The 27,074-nt window shown below is 42.6% G+C and overlaps 1 protein-coding gene across 1 annotated transcript in view; it reads right to left on the bottom strand.

Annotated features, from left to right (window-relative positions):
• Positions 1-1,251: 1,251 nt before the first annotated feature.
• The window catches only part of LOC114550476 (calcium-activated potassium channel subunit beta-4), a 46,284-nt gene continuing 20,461 nt past the window's right edge, over positions 1,252-27,074 (bottom strand). The window contains exons 3-4 of the mRNA XM_028571274.1: positions 11,267-11,394; positions 1,252-1,594 (exon numbers count right to left, since the gene is read on the bottom strand). Of these exons, the coding sequence (XP_028427075.1) occupies positions 1,252-1,594; positions 11,267-11,394 (471 nt within the window). The remainder of the gene's footprint in view (positions 1,595-11,266; positions 11,395-27,074) is intronic.

A 27,074-nucleotide genomic window follows, 5' to 3' on the forward strand; every position in this document is an offset into this window, starting at 1 on the left:
TAAAAGACTGCACGCAGTTGGATAACACTACGACCAATCACAACAATACATGGGGTCACGTATCCAGAGCCCCATACGCTTAGCTACCAGCAGAGCTAACTGGCAGATTCAACTCTTAGCTACCAGAGGAGATAATTTGTAGATTAAACTTTTAGCTACCAGTGGAGCTAACTGGTAGATTAAACTCTTAGCTACCAGTGGAGCTAACTGGTAGATTAAACTCTTAGCTACCAGAGGAGCTAACTGGTAGATTAAACTCTTAGCTACCAGAGGAGCTAACTGGTAGATTAAACTCTTAGCTACCAGAGGAGCTAACTGGTAGATTAAACTCTTAGCTACCAGAGGAGCTAACTGGTAGATTAAACTCTTAGATACCAGAGGAGCTAACTGGTAGATTAAACTCTTAGATACCAGAGGAGCTAACTGGTAGATTAAACTCTTAGCTACCAGAGGAGCTAACTGGTAGATTAAACTCTTAGCTACCAGAGGAGCTAACTGGTAGATTAAACTCTTAACTACCAGCGGAGCTAACTGGTAGATTATACTCTTAGCTACCGATATATGGTATCGGATCGGTACTCAGTAGCAGCCGACATGCAAGTTCAAGTTTCGGGATCAGAAAATGGTATCGGAACATCTTTAGTTAAAACCATGAAAAGGTGCTGATGTTTCTGCTGAAATCTATAGGCAACAGGGTGGGTTTCCCCATCATCCTCTTCTCCTAATCGCTCCTGGTTTTAAAACTTCCGATGACAAAAACCACACCAGAGAGCGCTGGGTTGTTGGTGGCGTCCTCAGTAGGGTTGGGTACCGAAACCCGGTTCCACTATGGAACCGATTCCTAATGCAACTGGTAGGAATCGGACCGGATTAGAAAGTAAATTTTGGTTCCTCATTTCGGTGTCAACTGAAATATTTTCCCATCTGTCGCTCCGAAACGGACGTAAAAATATCCCCCTTTCCTCTGTAGTCTACCGTTAGCTAGCTACCGTAAATGTAGAGCTACTTTTAAAATGCCATATTTCCCCCTCTGGGCTCACCAAAACGGACGTAAAAACCATTAATTTTTCAGTTTTTCAAGAATCGTTTTAGGAATCGCAGTCGTTTTAAAAGTACCGGTTCAGCATCGTAATCGTAAAAAATCCAAACGCTACCCAACCCTAGTCCTCAGCCAGTTTAGTTCAGTCGACCTCAGCCCACTGGCTCGTAAGCATCCCGATTGTATTCCACGAACGGCTTTTCCGTTTCGTCCTAATGTTCCCGGTCGCGTCGTCGCACCGGCACCGCGAACAGCGGCAGGGTCCGTGTCGGCGAGGACATCTCCAGGTCGGAGTTCGTCGTGAGAGGGTCGTCGAGCTTGTTGTTGCCGCGGCGAGACGAGGGCCTGGAGGCGGCGGAGGAGGAGGACAGGTCTTGGCACACTTCGTAGGAGCATTTCCTCTTCTGGAGAGCCTCGGCGCGTACGGCCAGGGAGCGAGCGCACACCGTCAGGAGCACGATGAGCGTGCCCAGGAGCAGCGACACCATTGGCCAGAGGACGCAGTGCAGCAGGACGCTGGTGTCGTGGGAACGGCGCCACAGCACATCGTCCGGCCTGAAATCACAGAAGATCAGAATCAGAGATGTTCCGATACCGATACCAGTATCGGTATCAGCTCCGATACTGCCTAAAACGCTGGTATTGGTATCGGGAAGTACTGGAGTTTATGCACCGATCCGATACCACGTAATAAAGCCCTGAAGAAAATCTACATTAAAGTAGTTTATTTACGTTCTTTTTCCGTTATAACTGACTGTCAAACTGGAGAATCAAAGAAAGTTCTGTGGCATTCATTGTTTGTGTTTGTTCATGTTTCACAAAGAGTTTAACCGGAGCCAGACCGACAACAAAGATAGAAATAATATCACATCCATACAGAGATAGTAGTATACAGTTGTCATACATCATATCACATCTATACAGGGATAGTAGTATACAGCTGTTATACATCATATCACATCCATACAGAGATAGTAGTATACAGTTGTTATACATCATATCACATCCATACAGGGATAGTAGTATAAAGCTGTTATACATCATATCACATCCATACAGAGATAGTAGTATACAGCTGTTAAAACATAATGAAATATATGACACTCTGGTATCAGATCGGTACTCGGTATCGGCCGATACGCAAGTTCAGGTATCGGAATCGGTATCGGGAAACAAAAAAGTGGTATTGGGCCATCTCTAATCAGAAGTAAGAATTAAATTACGGCAGTTTCATCACTCAATAATGGGTGTGTACAGCAACTGTACAGCAGCTTATAACTAGGACTAGAGCTGGGCAATACCGTATTTTCCGGACTATAAGTCGCACTTTTTTTCCTACTTTGGCTGGTCCTGCGACTTATAGTCAGGTGCGACTTATATATCAAAATATATATAATTTAACATGTTTTTAAATGTTAATTCATACTGAAAACATTACCGTCTACAGCCGCGAGAGAGGGCGCTCTAGGCTTGTGACAACTAGAACGCTGCTGCTAAAGACAACTGAGAAAGAGAAGAGACAAACTGCAGGTAGTAAAATATGCAGCCCCGAAAACGGTAATGGAGCAGCAGAAAGAGAGTTTGAAATGAGGGAGAAACTTATGAGGGAGACTGGAGAAAAGGTGACTCTTACTGCAATGAAGAAAACAAAGAAAGCTAATCGGCTAATCGTGGGCTGAAAGCTAGATGGCCAGAGGTGGAGGAAGGAGTCTGGAGGGATGCAGCTACGTCTCCACGCCTTTTAATACCTCCATGCTCCACGCCCTGGTAGCTAGTTGTTCTGGGTGCTATTGTACAGTTCAATAACTGTTAATGTGTTACGTTAACATACCGGACACCTACCGTATTCAGCGTATTGTTCTGTGTGCTATTGTGTAGTTGAATAACTCTTGTATTTATAATCTAAATAAATGCGACTTATAGTCCGGTGCGACTTATATATGTTTTTTTCCTCTTCATGACGCATTCTAACTGTAAACAAACCGGGAACTATATTCTCAGACAGGCTTGCTGCGAGCATATCACTCCGCTCAAGTACTATATTCTTCCGCCTGAGAATATAGTTCCTGGTTTGTTTACTGGTTAGAAGACGGCTGTGTCTCATGTTAGGTTGCTTCTTGTACACGCTGTGACTCTATAAATCACAACATGTAAATAGGAACATGTTGGCGTTATTTCGTCACTTATTCGGAGCAGTAGGCTAGTTGGAACCAGTTACCTGCATGTTCTGTGCTAGGCTAAGCTAATGCTGGAGCCGTCAGACAGCATTACAGCACGCACGGAGATGAGAAGGGTATGTATGGACTAGTCTAACTCTGGGGGTTACGGTGAATAAGATAAAGTCCCAATAAGTCGGTGTGTTCCTTTAACACCCACTATTATTCATTGGTTTCAATTCCAGTTGAGCTTTGACACCTGGGGCCTATCTTGCACCCACAATGCCCGAACCAAGTGTCTTTTCTAGTTTAAGACCGACGCAGTTGTCAGATTCCCGTCCAGTGCCCACGCTGCTTTAGTAGCAAATGCACCTGCGCCCGTCTTTGCGCCCATGGGCGTGCTAGTCTTACAGGGAGGTGTGTTCAGGTGCATTCTGGGTTTGCTGGTCTTACAGGGAGGTGTGTTCAGGTGCATTCTGGGGCGTGCTGGTCTTACAGGGAGGTGTGTTCAGGTGCATTCTGGGCGAGCTGGTCTTACAGGGAGGTGTGTTCAGGTGCATTCTGGGAGTATTGCTATCTTGAGGAAGCGGGAAGTGATCACACCATTGACCAACAAAAACCTGGTCTAAAGTCAACAACGCAGCATTTCATTGTTATTTTAACAGAGCATTAGTAAAATGCTCCTATTGGCTCGTACACAGCGCGCGCACACTATGCTTGTTATACACACACACACACACACACACACACACACACACACACACACACACACACACACACACACACACACACACACACAGCAGCACACATGCAGAAGATTACAAATAAAAATATTACGGTGCAAATCCTCCATCATAACAGCAATGCTCCAAGGTCCAAACGCGCCTGGCTTTTAAAGGGAATGGGAGATGATCTCTGATTGGTTGATGAATGGGAGATGATCTCTGATTGGTTGATTGCATGTTACGCCCAAAACACACCTCTGATTAATGAAGACACTAAGAACAACCCTTTAGGACCAGGCTCCCTAAACACAGACCCTTTTTTACCACAATCACACTAGCAAAAGTGGATTTGGACACGCCCTAAACACACCTGCACCAGGCGCTTAGATCGTTAAAATAGGGCCCCTTGTCCTTTTTTCTATTGTTGGTTATTGTGTATTATGTATTGTTTGTGTATATTATCAATTGGGGGTTTTATTGAGCTTGTTAAGCACTTTGGTCAACTGTGTTGTTTTTAAACGTGCTGTACTGTATAAATCAAAGTTGGACTGAACTGAACTGAACTTTCCACCACTGTGTAAAGTTGCAGTGGAAGGTTTCAGGGATCTAACCGTCCCGCCACCGCTGAAACAAGCCCATTAATCAAGTGACTAACTGTGTTTTCCCTCGTCTTGAAACATAACCTTTTGAGTGCTCCAGTTCTTTTTCTCTAAAACACAAAATAATATCTTATCTGCAGCATCACCGAGCTCCCCCCCTGGGCCCTCATTTACGAAGCAGAGTTCCCTCATTCGGATCATTCTGGTGCAGAGATAAAAATAAAACCAGCCAAGGTCACAGGTAAGCGTCGTCGGTGAATAATTGGAGGATTAAGCTGACACGCTAAAGGAGATCTCTTTCCTCCTTCCGCCTCAACAATTTTCGGTCACAGCATTTAAAAAAAAAAAAAAAAAAAAAAAGGGGGCCGGCCAACATGACCTATATAAGATATGATGAGGTTCTTTAAACATCAGTCGACCTGCTCCTTTTATATGTCATAGCAGTATTTACTAGTGCTGTCAGTTAAAAACGTTTTATCACGAGATTAACGTTCTTTTTGGGCATAGCAAACTTTGTAGTTTTTTTCACATGCTGTTGCAACAACTAGTGATGTTAGAAAAACTACAACCCCAAATCAGAAAAAGTTGGGACAGTATGGAAAACACAAATAAAAAAAGAAAGTAGTGATTTCTAAATGTACTTTGACTTGTATTTCATTGCAGACAATACAACAGCACATCATTTAATGTGCTCCTCATGATTTTTATTGTTTGTTTTTTTCCAAAAAACAAAATTCCTATTTTGGTTCTTGCAACACATTTCAAAAAAAGTTGGAACAGTAAAGCATTTACCACTTTGTAACGTTGCCATTCCTTTTCACAACACTTAAAAGACGTTTAGGGACTGAAGACACCAAGTGATGAAGTGTTTCAGGTGTAATTTTGGTGTAACAAACAAGTCTTAACGTGGGCAACAGTACGGGGTCTTCGTTGTCGCATTTTCGCTTCAAAATGCGCCACACATTCTCTATTGGAGACAGGTCGGGACTGCAGGCAGGCCAGTCAAGTCCCCGTATCCTCTTCCTCCGCAGCCAGGACTTTGTAATGTGTGCAGAATGTGGTTTTGCATTATCTTGTTGAAATATGCATGGACGTCCCTGGAAAAGAGGTCTTCTTGAAGGCAGCATATTGTGCTCCAAAATCTCTTTGTGCTTTTCAGCATTAATGGTGCCATCACAGAAGTGCAAGTTACCTTTGCCAAGGGCACTGACACAACCCCATACCATGACAGACCCCGGCTTTTGGACTTGTTGCTGGTAACAGTCAGGATGATCCTTTTCTTCTTTGGTCCGGAGCACACGGTGTCCATTTCTCCCAAAAAAAATACCTGAAATACTGATTCATCGATCACAGTACACGTTTCCACCGTGTGATGGTCCATCCCAGACACCTCCGAGCCCAGAGAAGTCGACGGGGCTTCAGGACACTGTTAACATAGGGCTTCCTTTTGGCACAGTACAGTTTTAACTGGCATTTGTGGATGTAACTACGTATTGTGGTACTTGACAAAGGTTTGCCAAAGTAGTCCTGAGCCCATGTGGTGATATCGCTTATAGATGAATGATGATTCTTGATGCAGGGCCGCCTGAGGGATCGGAGATCACCGTTGTTCAGCTTAGGCTTGCGCTCTTGTCCTTTACGCACTGAAATTCCTCCACATTCCTTGAATCTCTTAATTATGTTATGCACTGTTGAAGGTGAAATAAGCAAATTTTCTTTTTTAAACATTTCAATAATTTTCTCACGTATTTGTTGGCAAACTGGCGATCCTCGGCCCATCTTTGCTCCTAAAGGACTAGACCTTTCTTGGATGCTGCTTTTGTATCAAATCATAATTACCATCACCTGTTGACATCACCTGTTTCAAATCACATCATTATTTAACCAATTTACCTGATTACTAGCCCTAAATTGCTCCTGTCCCAACCTTTTTTGGAATGTGTTGCAGGTCTGAATGACAGGAAAGGATGTATATTTACAAATGAAATTAAGTTGACCAGACAAAATATGAAATATTTTGTGTTCACATTGTCTGCAATGAAATACAAGTCAAAGTACATTTAGAAATCTGTCCCAACTTTTTCTAATTTGGCTTTGTACAACTACCACACCGGATCTAGCTAGACCGGAAACAACTGGCACGCCACACACACTGGTTTGGGCTTTTCGGCCAAAGAGTAGCAGGCTAACGTTACGTTGTGAGTGGATGGCGAGCGCAAGACGCCTAGATGACCGAGCTCACAGCTGATGACCGAGCTCAAAGCTGATCTCACAGCTGATGACCGAGCTCAAAGCTGATCTCACAGCTGATGACCGAGCGCACAGCTGATGACCGAGCACACAGCTGATGACCGAGCTCACAGCTGATGACCGAGCTCACAGCTGATGACCGAGCGCACAGCTGATGACCGAGCACACAGCTGATGACCGAGCTCACAGCTGATGGCCGAGCTCACAGCTGATGACCGAACGCACAGCTGATGACCGAGCTCACAGCTGATGACCGAGCACACAGCTGATGACCGAGCTCACAGCTGATGGCCGAGCACACAGCTGATGGCCGAGCTCACAGCTGATGACCGAGCGCACAGCTGATGACCGAGCTCACAGCTGATGGCCGAGCTCACAGCTGATGACCGAGCGCACAGCTGATGACCGAGCTCACAGCTGATGACCGAGCGCACAGCTGATGACCGAGCACACAGCTGATGACCGAGCTCACAGCTGATCTCACAGCTGCTGACCGAGCACACAGCTGATGACCGAGCGCACAGCTGCTGACCGAGCACACAGCTGATGACCGAGCTCACAGCTGATGACCGAGCTCACAGCTGATGACCGAGCTCACAACTGATGGCTGAGCACACAGCTGATGACCGAGCTCACAGCTGATCTCACAGCTGATGACCGAGCGCACAGCTGATGACCGAGCACACAGCTGATGACTGAGCTCACAGCTGATCTCACAGCTGATGACTGAGCGCACAGCTGATGACCGAGCTCACAGCTGATCTCACAGCTGATGACCGAGCGCCCAGCTGATGACCGAGCTCACAGCTGATCTCACAGCTGATGACCGAGCGCACAGCTGATGACCGAGCACACAGCTGATGACTGAGCTCGCAGCTGATCTCACAGCTGATGACCGAGCTCACAGCTGATGACCGAGCGCACAGCTGATGACCGAGCGCACAGCTGATGACCGAGCGCACAGCTCGCATACTATTCTTCTTACACACACAGGGACGTACAGCAGCACACACACATACAGAAGATTACAAATAAAAATATTACGGTGCAAATCCTCCATCATAACAGCAATGCTCCAAGGTCCAAACGCGCCTGGCTTTTAAAGGGAATGGGAGATGATCTCTGATTGGTTGATGAATGGGAGATGATCTCTGATTGGTTGATTGCATGTTACGCCCAAAACACTCCTCTGATTAACGAAGACCCTAAAGACAACCCTTTAGGACCAGGCGCCCGGCACACAGAGCCTTTTTTCCGCCGTCAAACCTTTGGACACGCCCTAAACACACCTGCACCATGCGCTCAGATTGTTAAAATAGGGCCCAGTATGTTTCTAAGAAACAGAAAAAAATATTATAACTCCCTTTACATAAATAAAGACAATTGCACCATAAATTGTTGCAGAAAAATTCACCAGAATGCAGAAAATGAAGTGTTTTTGCTCAAAAATGGAGATGTTGAACCCAAAATTACGCCCTTGCCCGAGGGCGGAGTAGTTAGATATGACCATAAGTTATCAAAACCACCTTAGGGCTCAGAGGGTTAATTAATCATCGTGTGAATTCCCATTTCAGGGTTTGTTTTGCAAGCTCAGGGTCTGGTGCAGACTGCAGTGGTTATAGTTTGCGTGTGATGTTGTTCTCATACACCTAATACGAGTTGAGAAGTGGTGAGCAGCAGCTGGTTTCAAAGCCATCATCACCACCACTGTCAATTCCCACTTTAATTGACACCCTGAACCCTTCCTCACAATAGAAACACAGGAGTCTGGAGGATAATTTAACCGTAACCACTTTACGTTACGGCCTTCATCATCATTTCATATAGTGAAATCTGTTAAAAAAACAATTTCTGTCAGTTTGATTCGGCAGATTGTTTTTAAACAGAAGTGGAAGAAATAGATACTAAGATAATTTACTGAAGTAAAAGTAGAAATATTTGAGTCTAAATTCTCTAGTACAAGTGAAAGTCCTGAACTCAAAATGTGACTTTAGTAAAAGCACAGACGTGTTGTGATCGAAATGCGCTTAAAGTATCAAGTCAAAAGTACTAATTATGCAGAACGGCTCATTTTCGGAGTTGTAGTTGACTTTGCTCATTCAGATTTTATGTTCACAGGCTTCTCGGACCTTTTGACTTTTAATCAAAGAACCAGATATATTCTACTTGTTCATCTTTAAGTAAACTGGTCCACTGTCACACGACACATTATCTTTACTAGAGATAGACCGATCATCAGTTTGCAGATTATCTGTATTGGTGTATTGGTGTATTATTTGCCTGATAATTGATAACATTAGTTAATTAAAAAGGGTTCTACTTTGGCTCGGCTACAGCTCTGTGTCTGTCCCTCTGTTTCGGTTTCACTCACCACTGAGTCTGACTTAATGTCCCTACAACACTATCTGACTATCTGTTACTGTGGATTATGTTCAAAGTTTCTCATTTATTAATTAAATAACTGCTTAAAGCATTTAAACAATTTTTTGTGTTGGAGTTTGTAACTCCACAAATCTTAATTCTGACTTAAAGATTTTCCATTTTACACTGTAAATGCATATCAGTTCCATCGTTTTCATTAACTACTAGAGATGCATCGATAGACCGGACGGTCCTAATTACTATGCACATCATGTCATTTATATATAGTTTTGTGATATTTCTATTTAAAATTGTAATTTGTTTTGTTTTTTAAATTTGTTGTACCTGCCCAGGGACTACAGGTGGAAATTAGCAATTGTTGCTATAACTTGGCCCAAGACATATTCTCTTGTTTAACAAGTTTAATGTTTATTTGTGCATTGTAATCTGTTTCAAATAAATCAATTCCAATTCCAAAGTGTGTGGCAAGTTTACAATATGCAACATCTGCAAGGAGACAGTAGGGCGTGGAGGGACCACACCAAGAACCAAAAATCATAGTTTTTTAGTGTGATACTGGATGTGAAAAGAAGGAAATGGTTCTAACGTTGCTCTTTAGATGTGTGTGAATGTCCCACACCAGGAGTCATTTATATAGTTCTAGTTCATAGTGATCCATTATCTGTTCAATACATGTTCTATTAAAGAAAAGATAGAAAATAAATATTTGTATGTGTGCTGTAAAGTGGTTAGAAAAAATGAATCGGTTGGTCTAACTCGTCAAATCAAACACATCATATAAAAAATTCACATAAACAAATAAAAGAACGTTGAAAAAGTGATAAATGTTGTAAAAAAAAAAAGCTAAAAAAAGAAAAACATCGCCAAAGGTGAAAAAAAGTGACAAAAAAAAGTGAAAAAAAAATGAAGAAGAAAAAAAAAAAATCGGTAAAAGCAACAAAATTGACAAATGGACAAAAACATCATTTAAAAAAAAACAAAAAAAACACAAAAAAAAGTGAACAAAAAAAGGAAGAGAAAAGTGTAGAAAAAAGAACAACAAAATGTTGAAATCTGGACCCAGAAAAACACAAAGTTGCACGGTCAACGGGAAGACAACACTAGAGATGGCCCGATACCACTTTTTTTCTTCCCGATACCAATTCCGATACCTGAACTTGCGTATCGGCCGATACCGAGTACCGATCCGATACCAGAGTGTCATATATTTCATTATGTTTTAACAGCTGTATACTACTATCCCTGTATAGATGTGATATGATGTATAACAGCTGTATACTACTATCCCTGTATAGATGTGATATGATGTATAACAGCTGTATACTATCCCCCTGTATAGGATGTGATATGATGTATAACAGCTGTATACTACTATCCCTGTATAGATGTGATATGATGTATAACAACTGTATACTACTATCCCTGTATAGATGTGATATGATGTATAACAACTGTATACTACTATCTCTGTATAGATGTGATATGATTTCTATCTTTGTTGTCGGTCTGGTTCAGGTTAAACTCTTTGTGAAACATGAACAAACACAAACAATGAATGCCCCAGAACTTTCTTTTATTCTCCAGTTTGACAGTCAGTTATAACGGAAAAAGAACATAAATAAACTACTTTAATTTAGATTTTCTTCAGGGCTTTATTACGTGGTATCGGATCGGTGCATAAACTCCAGTACTTCCCGATACCGATACCAGCGTTTTAGGCAGTATCGGAGCCGATACCGATACTGGTATCGGTATCGGAGCATCTCTAGACAACACAAGGGTTAAATAGACTTTACCAGTCTCCTGCAGCAATTATATTTTCTTGTGAAAAATATACTCGACACGATGCCTGACGGTGGAAGCTACAAGCACTGTCAAATTGAAGTGAGGGTGTCTTATGTGGAGTCAAAAGGTCGCAGGCGGCAAATTGAGGGATGTGTGAAAAAGAAGCCAGTGCAATGCTGCAGGTTAAGACAGGCCGTGTGTAATCTCCCGCGGTAACGATGATCTGTCAGCGAGGAACAAAACTTCACAGCATCACACATCCCCGGTTTCCAATGATTCAGCATCACGCCTTAAAATAGAGTGCGCCGTGAATGTGTGTGCGTGTCTCACCTCCTCTGCTGGTTGAAGAAGCACGTGAAGGACTGGCTGCTGACCTCTTTGGTGAAGTAATCCTCCCACCACAGGACACTGTCTTTGTTCTTCTGGTTGTCCCGCTCACAGGGAGGGACGTACGAACACTGAGAGACAGGAAAACAGACAGATACCAACACCGCTGCTTTGACAGAGCAACAGTTACGGGGTTCATTCTCCGCACATTGCACATTATTAAAAGGGTAACTACTGTTCTTTTCAACCCTATTTTACTACGTTTTTTTTAACGTTTTTTTTCTATTGTAGTCCAGCCTTTACTTCAGAGACACACGTTATAATGCTCGCCTAGCTGCTAGCATGGCACGCCCTCATACTCTGCTCCTGACTGGCTAGTAGTCCTTACCTAGGTACTGTCAGGGCCCTCATACTCTGCTCCTGACTGGCTAGTAGTCCTTACCTAGGGTACTGTCAGGGCCCTCATACTCTGCTTCTGACTGGCTAGTAGTCCTTACCTAGGTACTGTCAGGGCCCTCATACTCTGCTCCTGACTGGCTAGTAGTCCATACCTAGCTACTGTCAGGGCCCTCATACTCTGCTTCTGACTGGCTAGTAGTCCTTACCTAGGTACTGAGCATGTGCGACTCCCAACAAAGATGGAACAGAAGTGAGATGTCTCACTCTGTAGCTAAAACAGAGAGCTCAACACACAGGGGGAAAAGAGGAGCTGCAGCAATGTGCAGTACAACAAAAATATGGTGTTTTTAGAAAATTAAACCATGTAAACCTATTCTGATATAACATCTAAATACAATTATGAATCTGAAAATGAGCATAATATGAGCACTTTAAGCGAAATCGCTGCAGTCTGCAGCAGAGAAACAAGCTAAAAGTTAATAGGGCAATTGTCCAACTTGTATTTACCTTCACAAAAGTGCTCATTTTGCCTCTGACAGACTCAGATTATTATTCTAATCGCATTCAGCAAAACCCACCAGACTCCATGTAAATAAACAGTAATTTTAGCATCGTAAAATACACTTCATTCAAAGTCGACTGAAACAAAAAAAAAATATGAAAAGCTGTTTTGGGTCATCTTTCCAACTATCAGGACTCTAGTTTTGGTTGAAATAAACACATACTTTACCGATTTACATGGGAAAATATATGTTGTCTCTATACACGCTAAAAGTATTGTTTTTTTTAAATGGAGTCTGGTGGGTTTAGCGCTAATGATCTCAGAGCTGTTTCTGGTTAAACAGAAAGTTCTCAAAGAGGTTTGGAAGGTCTGTAGGGATCCTTTCCTTAATGTTGTCAGACACTATTGCTACAATATTAATCTGAGTCCATCAGCGGCAAAACAACCACTTTTGTGAAGGTAAATACAAGCTGCACAATTGCTCTATTAACTTATATTGTAGCTGCCGTCTGCAGCGATCTCGCTAAATACTGGACCAACGCCAAAGACTGTTGTTCCCATCAGTCACTTAGACACAAACACATAGGGAAATAGGGTCCAGGTTGAAAAAAACGGTAGTTACTTGTAGCCCTTTAATGGCCTAGACCAGTGTTTCTCAAATGGGGGTACGTGTACCCCAAGGGGTACTTTGGGGTAGGTTTTTGTTGCATTTTGTCACTATTTTCGACCAGTTCGTGCCTTCCTTACTTCCTTTTTTCTACTGTCTTCTTTTTTTAACCCAAGTTTGTCTAAGTTTTTGTCGCTTTTTTCAAAAAACAATTCCGCCTTTTTCAAGGTTTTTGACACTTTTTGTTTGTCTTCTAATGTGTTTTTTTTTACAAGTCTCTCGCTGTTTTTTGCTACTATTTATACCTATTCTTGCCTTAATTCCTTCTTTCTACCAACTTTTTTGTTGCCTTTTTCCATCAACATTTAAATGTTTTTCAGTTACATGGCTGTTGTTTGGTAAATCTATCGCTGGTCACGGAGTACTTGGCTTAAAAACACATGTAAAAGCCAATTAGTGCTCTTGGTATAAATAGGAACCAATCTTTGGTTCCTCAGGTGTAACTTGGAAGCACATACAGTTTTTGACCACGCACACACACACACACACACACACACCACACAACGCCACACAAGCAGTAATTTGTCTGGAAAACCAACAAATATCTCATGGAAATAAATTGAACCAATGGCGTTAACTGCAAATATGACTTGGACTTTCATTGATCAAAAAGGTAAAAAGTGCGTCAATTACTCTACCCGTAGACGAGCACCTCAGGGGCTTAAAGCTTGGGTTTAGCCTCAACAACACAATTCAAATGGGGTACATTATTAAGAAAAAGTTTGAGAACCACTGAACTAGACGGATCAGATTTGGATCGGGTCGATGTGTTGCTCTGGCGTTCTGGTGGCGATTACCCAGCAGGGGGCGCTGTAACAAGGTCAAAACGAGGCTTGACACTGATTGGCTCAGAGGGGTGTCTCACATCGGCTCTCTTTCGTCTTCAGTTTAGCTCCAGCTTCCAAAACAAAAACCTCACACACAGATTTCTCGTAGCAGGAGGCTGATTTGGTGTCCTGGCTCGTTACTGTGGAGTAACAGGTTGCTATGGCGACGGTGGGATTGGTACACATACTAAATGGGGTTTGGTGGGGGGGGGGTTGTCGTGATTGCAACTTAAACTACCTTTCAGCTCAACTCAACGAACAATATTACATTGAAATGAAACATAGGACAATAAGAACATGTGTCTCCCATCAGGGAACGATATCACTACAGGACCCAAAATCTATAAATGTTCTTTTTAAAATAATGGTGCGTTCTTTTTGTCCACCAAAGTCGATTCACGAGTTGTTTTCCGGAGTTACGAACCGGAAGTTGCAAAAAGAGCCCCCAGAAGTTTATAACACTTGCCTGCTGGCTTCTGCTCTGTTGCTTCTGCTGCTGCTACCTGCAGTTAGACGAGTGCTTAGGAGACATCTACAAATTACTACACCGAAAAGAGATACAACAAACATATTTTTTAATTTAATGATTAAATAAGGTAATGTCTACAAACTTACCTCAGTTATTACTTGTCTCCTGCTAGTTATACTACAGCACTTAGTTAAAAAAAAAAAGTTAAATTAAAAAATATTTTTGTTGCATCTCTTTTCGGTGTAATTTGTAGACGGCCCCTAAGCACTCGTCTTACTGCCGGCAGCAGCAACAACAGCAGAGAGCAGAAGCCAGCAGGCAAGTGTTCATAAACTTCTGGTGTACTTACAAACTTTACAATCCATCGTTTTATGAGTGCATAACCTATATGTACTACAGTAGACGTTTGGTATCATTTCGGGCATTATTAGTGGGGTCATTTACGAGATACAAACGTGGGTCCATTAGCCCCTGCGCTAAGCTATTCAGCTGATAACGCTACTCTACGCTAACTCTCCCAATGTCAGACCCAGGTGAAAAAAGCTTCTGGGGGGGTGTTTGGCTCGAGGTCATGGTGCAAAGGACCCTAGGGTGAAAATACTCCGAACCATCACTTTAAAGAAAAGCTGAACTCCGAGTCTTCCAGAAGATCGCTGTTCACCACCAGCAGCAGCAGCAGCAGCAGCAGCCATAAGCCCCGCCCACCGGCTCTATACACACGATGTGATTGGCCTGACCAAAATTTGTTTTTTCCAGCTCGCAAGTCAACGGAGAGTGCCTAGACTGACCCTGGCTGCAAAATGGATTTACTGCCGCTAGGGGGCGTCTAGATTTCTAGGCTACAAAAATGTCAGAAAAAGTGTCAATCATTGGGGTGTAACTTCTGAGTTGGACCCCAAACCAAGATCTTTATCTACACTTAACATAACTTCATATAAGACCACCTCTTTTCATCGGACTACGTTACCACCGTTTGGTTTCACACATGACGTTGGTTCCACTGCAAAGTGCTTTATGAATAAAGATGGACTGAATATGGAGAACATCTGAGGAGACATTTGTCCAGTAAATCTGTCTCACAGATGAGGACATTACTGTCGTCACTGCCGTGTGATTAATGTGACATCTTTCATTTTCTCTCAGCTGTAAAAATGTGTTTTTATGATCTTTTGGTGTTCTGTCGGATTGCATCTCGTCCAGAAGGCAGAGAGACCATCTCTCTGTCTCTCCCTCTCTCCCTCCCTCTCTATCTGTCTTTCTCTCTATATATGTCTGTCTGTCTCTCTCTTTCTCTCTCTCTCTGTCTCTCCCTCTCTCTCCCTCCCTCTCTATCTGTCTTTCTCTCTATATATGTCTGTCTGTCTCTCTCTTTCTCTCTCTCTCCCTCTCTATCTGTCTTTCTCTCTATATATGTCTGTCTCTCTCTTTCTCTCTCTCTCTATATGTCTTTCTCTCTCTTTCTTTCTATCCGTCTCTCCCTCTCTCTATATGTCTTTCTCCCTCTCTATCTGTCTTTCTCTCTCTATATATATGTCTGTCTCTCTCTCTCTCTATCTGTCTCTCTCTCTCTCTATGTGTCTGTCTCTCTTTCTATCTGTCTCTCCCTCTCTTTCTCTCTATCCGTCTCTCCCTCTCTCTATGTGTCTGTCTCTCTCTATCTTTCTCTCTCTCCTTCTCTGTATCGGTCTCTCCCTCTATCTGTTTCTCTTTCTCTGTATCTGTCTCTCTTTCACTCTGTCTGTCTCTCTTTCTCTCTATCTGTCTCTCCCTCTGTCTCTCTCTTTCTCTCCCTCTGTCTCTCTCTTTCTCTTCCTCCCTCTCTCTCTGTGTTTCAGGTAATTGTCAGCTTACTAACCCGCTCAGCTCAGCTCAGCAGCCATTCATCACCCAGCCAATCAAAAAAGAAACGCCCCGCCTGATGACATCATAAGTGGGTCGCCATGCCGGATGATTGCGGTTGCCATGCCAGCAGGCTGAGGGTACAATTATATATGTGTGTTTGTATGTGTGTGTGTGTGTGTGTGTGTGTGTGTGTGTGTGTGTGTGTGTGTGTGTGTGTGTGTGTGTTTTAGTCCCGATTTAATGGCCCAAATGAGATCAGCGTAGAGTGAGAGAGTGTGTTGACCTGCGGAGGATTTCCTGAGAACACACACTGATCAAAATGTTGTTGTTGTTGTTGTTGTTGCTGCAGGATTTTGGTATTGAAAGCAGAGACACACTTATTGGAGTTGGGTTGACAATCCTTCGGTTGTTACAATGAAATAAAGTCAGTAGAAATGAGCAGAACCAAACGCGATCTGCAGACTGTTCGGCAATGCAGAATGAAAGTCAGTTTTTCTGCTCGGGGTCGAGACGTGTTAACGTTCAAAAAATTATTATTAGAAAAATATGTGGAAATTATGCGTCCACAGATTCCGCGTGGCCCTCGAAATGAGACATGATTGTGACTCATGTTATTTGTTAAGTCTTTTTTTTTATGCTTATTTGGCAGATTCTATGTTTCAGCATAAACTACACTGTAACAGTGTTGATTTTGTCACCTATTTTTAATTTAGTCTTAGTCTTGTGCCAAATGTCCTTGTTAGTTTTAGTCATATTTAGTCATTCACATACCTTTTTTTTAGTCAAGTTTTAGTCGACTAAAAGTCTCGTCATTTTAGTCTAGTTTCAGTAAAAACATTTTAGTCTTTCTTTAAATAAATTATTTCTGATAACCGTTTCAGTCAAATAGTTATAAAATAAATTATATAAAGTTATATAAATATTGAGCCTCTTCCTTATTTCACCAGTAAATTCCTGTTAAACGACAAAAACAACCAGTGCATGGGAAAAGGATATTTCACAATAACTGTGAATGCGGCACGAAGCTGGCGAAGCGTATTTCAAGTGAACGCAACACGTGTTGTTTTTCAGACAACGGCAGCTGCAGACTGTCGTACTTCTTGTGTTGGAATCCTACACGGTGAAATAGAGACAAACCTTTACACCGTTTAGCTGTCAGCATTTTAACCGTGTTTTATCCAACTGCTAGCTAACGTTACCTGCTGCCAAGTGTAGTGTTAACTAGCTAACAGTAGGCTAACGTTACGCTAACTTTACCTGCTGCCAAGTGTAGTGGTAACTAGCTAACGGTAGGCTAACGTTACCTGCTGCCAAGTGTAGTGTTAACTAGCTAACGGTAGGCTAACGTTACCTGCTGCCAAGTGTAGTGTTAACTAGCTAACGGTAGGCTAACGTTACCTGCTGCCAAGTGTAGTGGTAACTAGCTAACGGTAGGCTAACATTACCTGCTGCCAAGTGTAGTGTTAACTAGCTAACGGTAGGCTAACGTTACCTGCTGCCAAGTGTAGTGGTAACTAGCTAACGGTAGGCTAACGTTACCTGCTGCCAAGTGTAGTGTTAACTAGCTAACGGTAGGCTAACGTTACCTGCTGCCAAGTGTAATGTTAACTAGCTAACGTAGGCTAACGTTACCTGCTGCCAAGTGTAGTGTTAACTAGCTAACGGTAGGCTAACGTTACCTGCTGCCAAGTGTAATGTTAACTAGCTAACGGTAGGCTAACGTTACCTGCTGCCAAGTATAGTGTTAACTAGCTAACGGTAGGCTAACGTTACCTGCTGCCAAGTGTAGTGGTAACTAGCTAACGGTAGGCTAACGTTACCTGCTGCCAAGTGTAATGTTAACTAGCTAACGTAGGCTAACGTTACCTGCTGCCAAGTGTAGTGTTAACTAGCTAACGGTAGGCTAACGTTACCTGATGCCAAGTGTAGTGTTAACTAGCTAACGGTATGCTAACGTTACCTGCTGCCAAGTGTAGCGTTAACTAGCTAACGGTAGGCTAACGTTACCTGCTGCCAAGTGTAGTGTTAACTAGCTAACGGTAGGCTAACGTTACCTGCTGCCAAGTATAGTGTTAACTAGCTAACGGTGAGCTAACGCGTTACCTGCTGCCAAGTATAGTGTTAACTAGCTAACGGTAGGCTAACGTTACCTGCTGCCAAGTGTAGTGGTAACTAGCTAACGGTAGGCTAACGTTACCTGCTGCCAAGTGTAATGTTAACTAGCTAACGTAGGCTAACGTTACCTGCTGCCAAGTGTAGTGTTAACTAGCTAACGGTAGGCTAACGTTACCTGATGCCAAGTGTAGTGTTAACTAGCTAACGGTATGCTAACGTTACCTGCTGCCAAGTGTAGCGTTAACTAGCTAACGGTAGGCTAACGTTACCTGCTGCCAAGTGTAGTGTTAACTAGCTAACGGTAGGCTAACGTTACCTGCTGCCAAGTATAGTGTTAACTAGCTAACGGTAGGCTAACGTTACCTGCTGCCAAGTGTAGTGGTAACTAGCTAACGGTAGGCTAACGTTACCTGCTGCCAAGTGTAGTGTTAACTAGCTAACGGTAGGCTAACGTTACCTGCTGCCAAGTGTAATGTTAACTAGCTAACGTAGGCTAACGTTACCTGCTGCCAAGTGTAGTGTTAACTAGCTAACGGTAGGCTAACGTTACCTGCTGCCAAGTGTAGTGTTAACTAGCTAACGGTATGCTAACGTTACCTGCTGCCAAGTGTAGTGTTAACTAGCTAACGGTAGGCTAACGTTACCTGCTGCCAAGTGTAGTGGTAACTAGCTAACGGTATGCTAAGGCTATTCTGTCCGGTAGATACCGATCGTTAGGGCACCTGTCGGGTCTCAGTAACAGCTGAATATTCTATCTCATGATGAAAAAGTAGAGACGATTGTAGACGAAAATGAAGAGAGATTTTATCTTAGTTTTTATTTTATGCAAAACATTTTAGTCTCGTCTTTTTTCGTCAACAATTAATTTAGTTAATTTACATGGACTTTGGCGCAGTCTCGTCATCGTCTCGTCTTAGTCATGGAAAAAAAGAAAACATATTTAGTCTTGTCTCATCTGACGAAAATTAACACTACACTGTAACATCTTAAACTTTAAAAAAAGCTTCAAAATCAATCAATCAATCAATCAATCAATCAATCAAGTCCCTGTTCTGACTGCCAGCTTAAATCTGTTGTTGGTATATCCAGATTGAGTTTAGAAAAGTCTGGACAGCAAAAAAAAAACAAACGTGAAATGAGATTTCTTTTTAAAATCGGTTTCAAACTACATTTGGAGATGATTTGAAATGCGATTTTCGACAGATTTGTCTCAGTCCAGACACTCTGGCCCCTCAAATCGGATTTCAGTGTGTCTCGTTACGTCCCTCATTAGATTAGACAGATCAGAGGAAAGATCAGCCTTTACAACTGCAACTATACAGGTGTATAGGCAAAGATATAGAACAATATCTATGTGTATAAGTCTGTCTGTGGAAACGAGCGAGAGCCACCGAGCATTAAGCACAGAAACAGAAACATCCTTTAAGAAACATTTTTAAAAAGGTGTCGGCATTTCAACGTTCTCTCCAGTGAGCTGCTGTCCCACTTAACAAAGGCACCCCCAAAAATGAACCGTGAGCGTATAGGAGCATCAATCACTTCCTGACAGAGCTGACAGCTATAAACACAGCTCGTCCTGATTGGATCAATCAAGGGGGGAGAAGTAGTTTGATTGGTCGTTAATGAAGAAGTGAACTTTGTCCTGCGGAAAAGTTTAGAAGCAGCAGAGAAAGAGGACACTGACGTTGCTCAACGAGACCTCCTGTTGTCCTCGGAGGTCAAATTTGGCCCATTTTCCTAATGTTTCTATATCGGAAATTTGGGTTTCTTTCAACCAAATTGTAGAAAAAAAGAACGTGGTTGGTTCCCTACAACGCTTTTCACAAGTAGAATTAATGAACAGTTCACTACTTTCATTGAATTTGGATTTTTTTAGTCAATTTCACAGCATTTGAAAAAATAATTGAGAAAAAGAACATTGAAGAAAGTGACAAAAATGTAAAAAAAAAAAAAAAAAATTAGGGCTGTCAAAATTAACGCGTTCATTTTTGCGTAAATTTTTTAATATTTAACTCGTTAAAAAAAATTAACGAAATTAACGCAGCTGTGTTTGTTTACTTCATGTGGCGGCTGAGAAACGTAATACGTCTCCATAACACCAGGCGGCGCTACTCGGTATTGTTGCCCAAGTAATGAATACCGGCAGCTGATTGGACGAACGCGTCACATGGGTTTGTTTTCTCCGGATATTGAGAGCCAGACTGTCATGGCGGCGATCTCATATTGTTGTTGGAGATGAACTGAACTATCGGCTCGTTGGAGATGAATTGAACTCTCGGCTCGTCGGAGATGAACTGAACTCTCGGCTCGTTGGAGATGAACTGAACATAGGCTGGTTGGAGATGAACTGAACTCTAGGGTCGTTGGAGATGAACCGAACTCTCGGCTCGTTGGAGATGAACTGAACTCTAGGGTCGTTGGAGATGAACTGAACTCTAGGGTCGTTGGAGATGAACCGAACTCTCGGCTCGTTGGAGATGAACCGAACTCTCGGCTCGTTGGAGATGAACCGAACTCTCGGCTCGTTGCAGATGAACCGAACTCTCGGCCCTGATTGAGCGAGATGAGAGCGAATCGCCGAGGGGATGCGAAATAAAGTTGACGAAAGTTTAACTTTATTCAAATGAGGACCACTCGAGAACCAATCAGATCCGTGTGTTTGTGTTTGGAGGCGGGAGTTACAAAAAAAGTCTGACCAAAATGGCGGAGGTTATCAGAGCTGTAGCATGAACATTTTGATGTGATTAAAATGTTTCCACACCAACATCGGTACTTCTATCAACACAAATTGTGATTTATATGACACACAAACTTAGTTAGGGCCCATACACCACTAAATAGATCACTGTATATGTTAGTTTAAACACTTTTCAGCTAGCCGACAGGCTAATCGCTAGCATGTTCGGACATTGTATTTCATTGTAGCCTAGCCAGGCAGCTAGCTAGCTAGCCTACTTGTGCATTTGTTTGATTACATGTTTTTTTGGCGCACACTGACGCTTGTAGCAACACGGATTGTTGTTTATATGTCAGAAGAACTTAAACAGGGCAAACACACACCACCAAATAGACCACTGGAGATAGTTTAAACACTCAAAATGATTCAGCTAGCCGACAGGTCACCCGCTAGCATGTTCGGACATTGCATTTCATTGTAAGCGTAGCGAGGCAGCTAGGCTACATAGCCAGGTTACCAGAGCATTTATGAGCTAACATTTTAGCGATGGTTTGCTGCTGTGCATTTTTACCGCCCTCTGTCTTCTGACAGCCCGGGACATTTAAAAACATGTTGTGGGTCTTGCGTGTTGTTTTCGCGACCACGCCCCCCAGGCAAACTTTCGCTGGCCAAAATTCGCGAGGTGTTTGGCTGTGTGGAACCGTACCGTAAACCTGACCAAACTGCGAGCATTTCTCAACCTTAACCGCGACTGTTTAGACGGTAGGAACAAATGGCCAACAGACTTATACTTTTACTTGTTGTGTTCATTTGTGGAATGTAACTAAGCACATTTACTTCCAGGCAGAGATGGGGACTCGAGACTGAGACACGGACTCGAGTCGCATTTAAGTCGCACAAACAGCTGACTTCAGACTTGACTCGGACTCGAGCTTCGAGACTCGTCAACAACCTGTTTTCATGCAATTATTGCTTTTTAAATCTAAATGTATTCATGTAGTTCTATTTACTTTTATTGGTGCATATCCTTTGGGGAAACGTATAACGAGCTGCATGTCCCCTGCCCTTTGCCATAATGTGCAACCTAACGCATGCGTTATGCTCTATGTGCGCACACTCACATATCAAAAAATGCATTGACACCAAGTCCTCCCGGAGTCGTGCCTTTTGTCATTAGTTTTGCTTCCAATAACTTGGTAAACAGTGGCAGTAAGCCAACAGCTACATGCAAGGTGTGTGGCACCAACATTAAATGATGCCGTCTACGTTACATTTAGCAGATATCGTCACAGGTAACAAGCTAACCATCGCGCAGTGTTGTGCTAATGCTGGGAACAGGCACATCAGGGTATCTTTATAGTTGTATGGCCAGACACTTGAGACTCGACTTGGACTTCCAAAAAATGACTTGATGAATGACCATCTCTGGTTCCAGGTACAGTCTCTCCGCTTCCTACTACTTTACACTTCTACACCTCCACATCTCAGAGGAAACTATTGGACTTTTACTCCACTACATTGATCTGAAAGTATTAGTTACTTTGCAGATTCAGATTTTTAGCAAACAAACCATGTAAAAATGTACTGTACATCTGAAACAAAGCTTATTAATAACCCATTGAAGACTTTGGCCATATCGCCCAGTCCTTCTACACTACATATCTGTATTAATACACGACAATCTTTCTCATGATGTGCCAGCTCCGTAAAGAATAAATCAAAATGGTGCAGACTGTGTGCCGACAGTATCAGAGCGAGGCCGTGTTGCTGTAGCACGACCTCATTATGACCCTAAATACACGAGGTAATCAGGACGGATGAGTGTCTGGTCAGCAGGGACCTGCTGCTGCCTGTCTGTCTGACTCGGACGCTGCACACGGATAAACAGATTAACAGGAGGCCGCGTGCACCCGTCTGTCCACCTGTCTGTCTGTCCACTGGTCTGTCCTGTCTGTCTGTTCACCAATCTGTCTGTCTGTTTGTCCTGTCTGTCCACCGGTCTGTCCTGTCTGTCTGTCTGTCTGTCCACCAATCCGTCTGTCTGTCTGTTCACCCGTCTCTCCTGTCTGTCTGTCCACCAATCCGTCTGTCTGTCTGTCCACCGGTCTGTCCTGTCTGTCTGTCTGTCCACCAATCCGTCTGTCTGTCTGTCTGTCTGTCCACCAGTCTGTCCTGTCTGTCTGTCCACCAATCCGTCTGTTTGTCTGTCCACCCGTCTGTCTGTCTGTCCACCAGTCTGTCCTGTCTGTCTGTCCACGAATCCGTCTGTCTGTCTGTCCACTGGTCTGTCTGTCTGTCCACTGGTCTGTCCCGTCTGTCTGTCTGTCCACTGGTCTGTCCCGTCTGTCTGTCCACCAATCCGTCTGTCTGTCTGTCCACCCGTCTGTCCTGTCCACCAATCCGTCTGTCTGTCCTGTCTGTGTGTGTGTCTGTCTGTGTGTGTGTGTCTCTGTGTGTGTGTCTGTGTGTGTGTGTCTGTGTGTGTGTGTGTGTGTGTGTGTGTGTGTCTGTCTGTGTGTGTGTGTGTGTGCGTGTGTGCCTGTGTGTGTGTGTGTGTGTGTGCCTGTGTGTGTGTGTGTGTGTGTGTGTCTGTCTGTGTGTGTGTGTGTCTGTGTGTGTGTGTGTGTGTGTGTGTGTCTCTCTGTGTCTGTGTGTCTCTCTGTGTGTGTGTGTCTGTGTGTGTGTGTGTGCGTGTGTCTGTCTGTGTGTGTGTGTGTCTCTGTGTGTGTGTGTCTGTGTGTGTGTGTCTGTGTGTTTGTCCTACTACTGTACCTAAAAGAAACCATAACTTACTACTTTCCTTTCCTAGGTGGTCTTTTAACATCTTTTCGTGTTGGTTTTGCATCTATTTAGAGTCGTTTCACTTTTCTATGTGGTCATTTTACGTCTATTTCAGTCATTTTGCATCTCATTTGGAGTAATGTTTTGACTGTTACTGTATGAGAGTATTTTTTTTACAGTGTGGTATTAGTACTTTTACTTAAGCAGAAGATATAGTAACATGTCATGTAACATTATCGGTGTTTTAAGCCCCTAACCACCCCACCACACTGGTCCAACAGAAGAGCACCTTCTCCAAGAGGCTCCAACAGCTTCGATGTAAGACCTTAAGTGGGAGCTGAACATCAGCTCCCTCGTCGAGAAAGCACAACAGAGGATGTACTTCCTGCGGAAGCTGAAGTGAATTCAACCTGCCAAAGACAATGATGGTGCACGTTTACTAGAGCTGCCACCTCTTAGTCGATTAGTCGACTAATCGGTCGTTTTGGTCTCAGTCGACTAAGATTTCTTTAGTCCATTAGTCATTTTTTATGCTTATTCATGCTTAATTACTCATTTCCAAGAAACTTCTGAGCACATTTACGGTAAACACAAGATTTAAAGTGGTGCTTTTGCAGGATTAATTGTGGAGAAACTCAGTTTTACAGATGGTTAATTAACTACATTTATATTGTGCTTTTCTAGTCTTAACCACCTCTCAAAGAGCACAGCTCTGTCAATTAAATCAACTAATCGATTAGTCGACTAAATCATATAAGTGTTACGTTTACACAGCCATCACTGAGTCCATCCTCACATCCTCCTTCACCATCTGGTACGCTGCTGCCACTGCCGAGGACAAGGACAAGACTGCAGCGTGTCATTCGGTCTGCAGAGAAGGTGATTGGCTGCAATCTGCCGCCTCTCCAGGACCTTTACGCCACCAGGACTCGGAAGCGTGCTGGAGAGATTGTGGCCGACCCCTCCCACCCCGGACACAGACTCTTTGAGCCCCTGCCCTCTGGCAGGAGGCCGAGGTCCATCAGGACCAAAACCTCACGCCACACGAACAGCTTTATCCCCTCCGCCACTAGCCTTATTAACAAGGCCCGGAAACCACCCTGACTCTCCACCTGGCTCTTCATGCCACTGTTCTCTCTCTGCTGTAATACTCTTTGCTCTACATACTGTGTACATATACATATATAGTTTATACCTATACTTATATTGTTTAATATTCCATTTACAGAATGTGTGATGTGCACCAACAACACCACAACAAATTCCTTGAATGTGTTAAAAAAACGTACTTAGCAATTAAACCCTTTCTGATTCTGATGTCGCACTACAGGAAATCATTACTACCACAGGCTATTACACTTTTTAACACTTCGTCACTGAGTGTGAGATAAGACTTTTATATATATATATATATATATATATATATATATATATATATATATATATATATATATATATATATATATATATATATATATACATACATACACACACATACTGTATAAGGTACATTCAGTGCAGTTGTTTTATATATATATATATATATATATATATATATATATATATATATATACACATATGCACATCGGTTTATCTACATCCTATCATTACTAGTGAAACAGCTGTACATTTTATTTCCAAATTTTATATATTTTAAATATTGCTTGTGTAGTATTCTATTATTATTTCATGCATATTGTTTCCTATGATTTAATGTATACTCTGTATTTGCAACACCGTTATTTCCCATTTTTTTTTGGGATCAATAAAAATCTATCTATCTATCTATCTATCTATCTATCTATCTATCTATCTATCTATCTATCTATATATCTATCTATCTATCTATCTATCGTCTCCTAGGATTAGGCAATGGTTAGGGTTAGGTACCCTGAAGTCCTGGAGCTCCAGAAGCTCTGCCTCATTACAGTTAATTAGTTTAACACACACACACACACACACACAAACACACACACACACGCATTAATGTTGTCATTTCTCCCTTATTACATTAAGTATTTTCCCCCCTGAAGAAACGCATGTTTTCATGAATTATTAATTCTTTCTGACCTTTTCAGCTGATTTTGTTGTGTGTCTCTAATCCTCCGGCGGTGAGGACATTCCCTTAAAATGATTAGTTTGGGATCGGAGTTCACATTTAATATTAAAAATAACGGCTGAAACTTAGTGAGAGGGTGTCAGTCATCCGAGCGGCGTTGCCCTCCGGTTACCCGCGGCTCCTGTCATTTACATTTATAACATAATTAACTCGTAAACGAGGAAATTACTCGCCGAGTAATTGGCTGAGCGCGACTGCCCACCTGCCTTCATCTCCTCTCTTCCTTCCTCTCTCTCTCTCTCTCTCTCTCTCGGTGTGTTCATGTCGCTCTCTCTCGCTCTTAATTCACAATTTTACAGCTCAAAACACACACACTTTATTGCTGATTGGCTTTTTATATGACAGGAACTGGGAGGAAGACTCGAAGGAGTCAGCTTTCAGGATACTCTCAATAAGTCTGCAGGGATTGACACATAGCTCAATGATCAACAAGTCCTCCCAATCATATGGCTCGTTGGTTCCCACCCTCTCATACGGCAGCGTTTCATAAATCTGTGAGTAGCTGTGATTTCTGAAGTGTGGAGGACAGACTGTTCAAGAGGATGATTTTTATTGAAAGGTCCTCTCCCATTTGTCTCTCCCAATTGTGGATTCAGAGTGGCCTACATTTCATTTATTTTTGATGGAAACACCGGCATTTCCATAAACCAAAACCAAACTGTTTTACTGCTTTAGTGTAGGGGGGGTCACACACCTTGTGTGTGTGTGTAACTAGGTCTGTCCTCGACTAAAGAACTTCTTAGTCGACTAACACTTATAGGATTTTGTCGACTAATCGATTAGTTGATTTAATTGACAGAGCTGTGCGCTTTGAGAGGTGGTTAAGACTAGAAAAGCACAATATAAATGTAGTTAATTAACCATCTGTAAAACTAACAGAAGTTTCTTGGAAATGAGTAATTAAGCATGAATAAGCATAAAAAATGACTAATCGACTAAAGAAATCGTAGTCGACTGAGACCAAAACGACCGATTAGTCGACTAATCGACTAAGAGGTGGCAGCTCTATGTGTAACACTATGCTTGTTACACACAGCAGTACACAAACATTGAAAAGATTACAAATAATAATATTATGGTGCAAATCCTCCATCATAACAGCAATGCTCCAAGGTCCAAACGCGCCTGGCTTTTAAAGGGAATGGGAGATGATCTCTGATTGGTTGATTGCATGTTGCGGTTTTAAAAATGTCGTTAACGTTGTGAAACAGTCGCAGTTTGGTTATTTTTAGGCACCAAAACTACTAAGTTAAGTTTAGAAAAAGATGGTGGTTCACTGCACGTGACGCTGAACAAAAAAAAAAAAAAAAAAAAACCTCACTGTTTGCTTTTTTACTTTTTAGTTTCAAACAGGACTCAAATCACACTCTCAGGATGCTGTTATTAGTTACAGGCACAGAAAAGCACTCTGGG

Source organism: Perca flavescens, chromosome 23, assembly GCF_004354835.1.
Source record: "Perca flavescens isolate YP-PL-M2 chromosome 23, PFLA_1.0, whole genome shotgun sequence".
Lineage (NCBI taxonomy): Eukaryota > Metazoa > Chordata > Actinopteri > Perciformes > Percidae > Perca > Perca flavescens.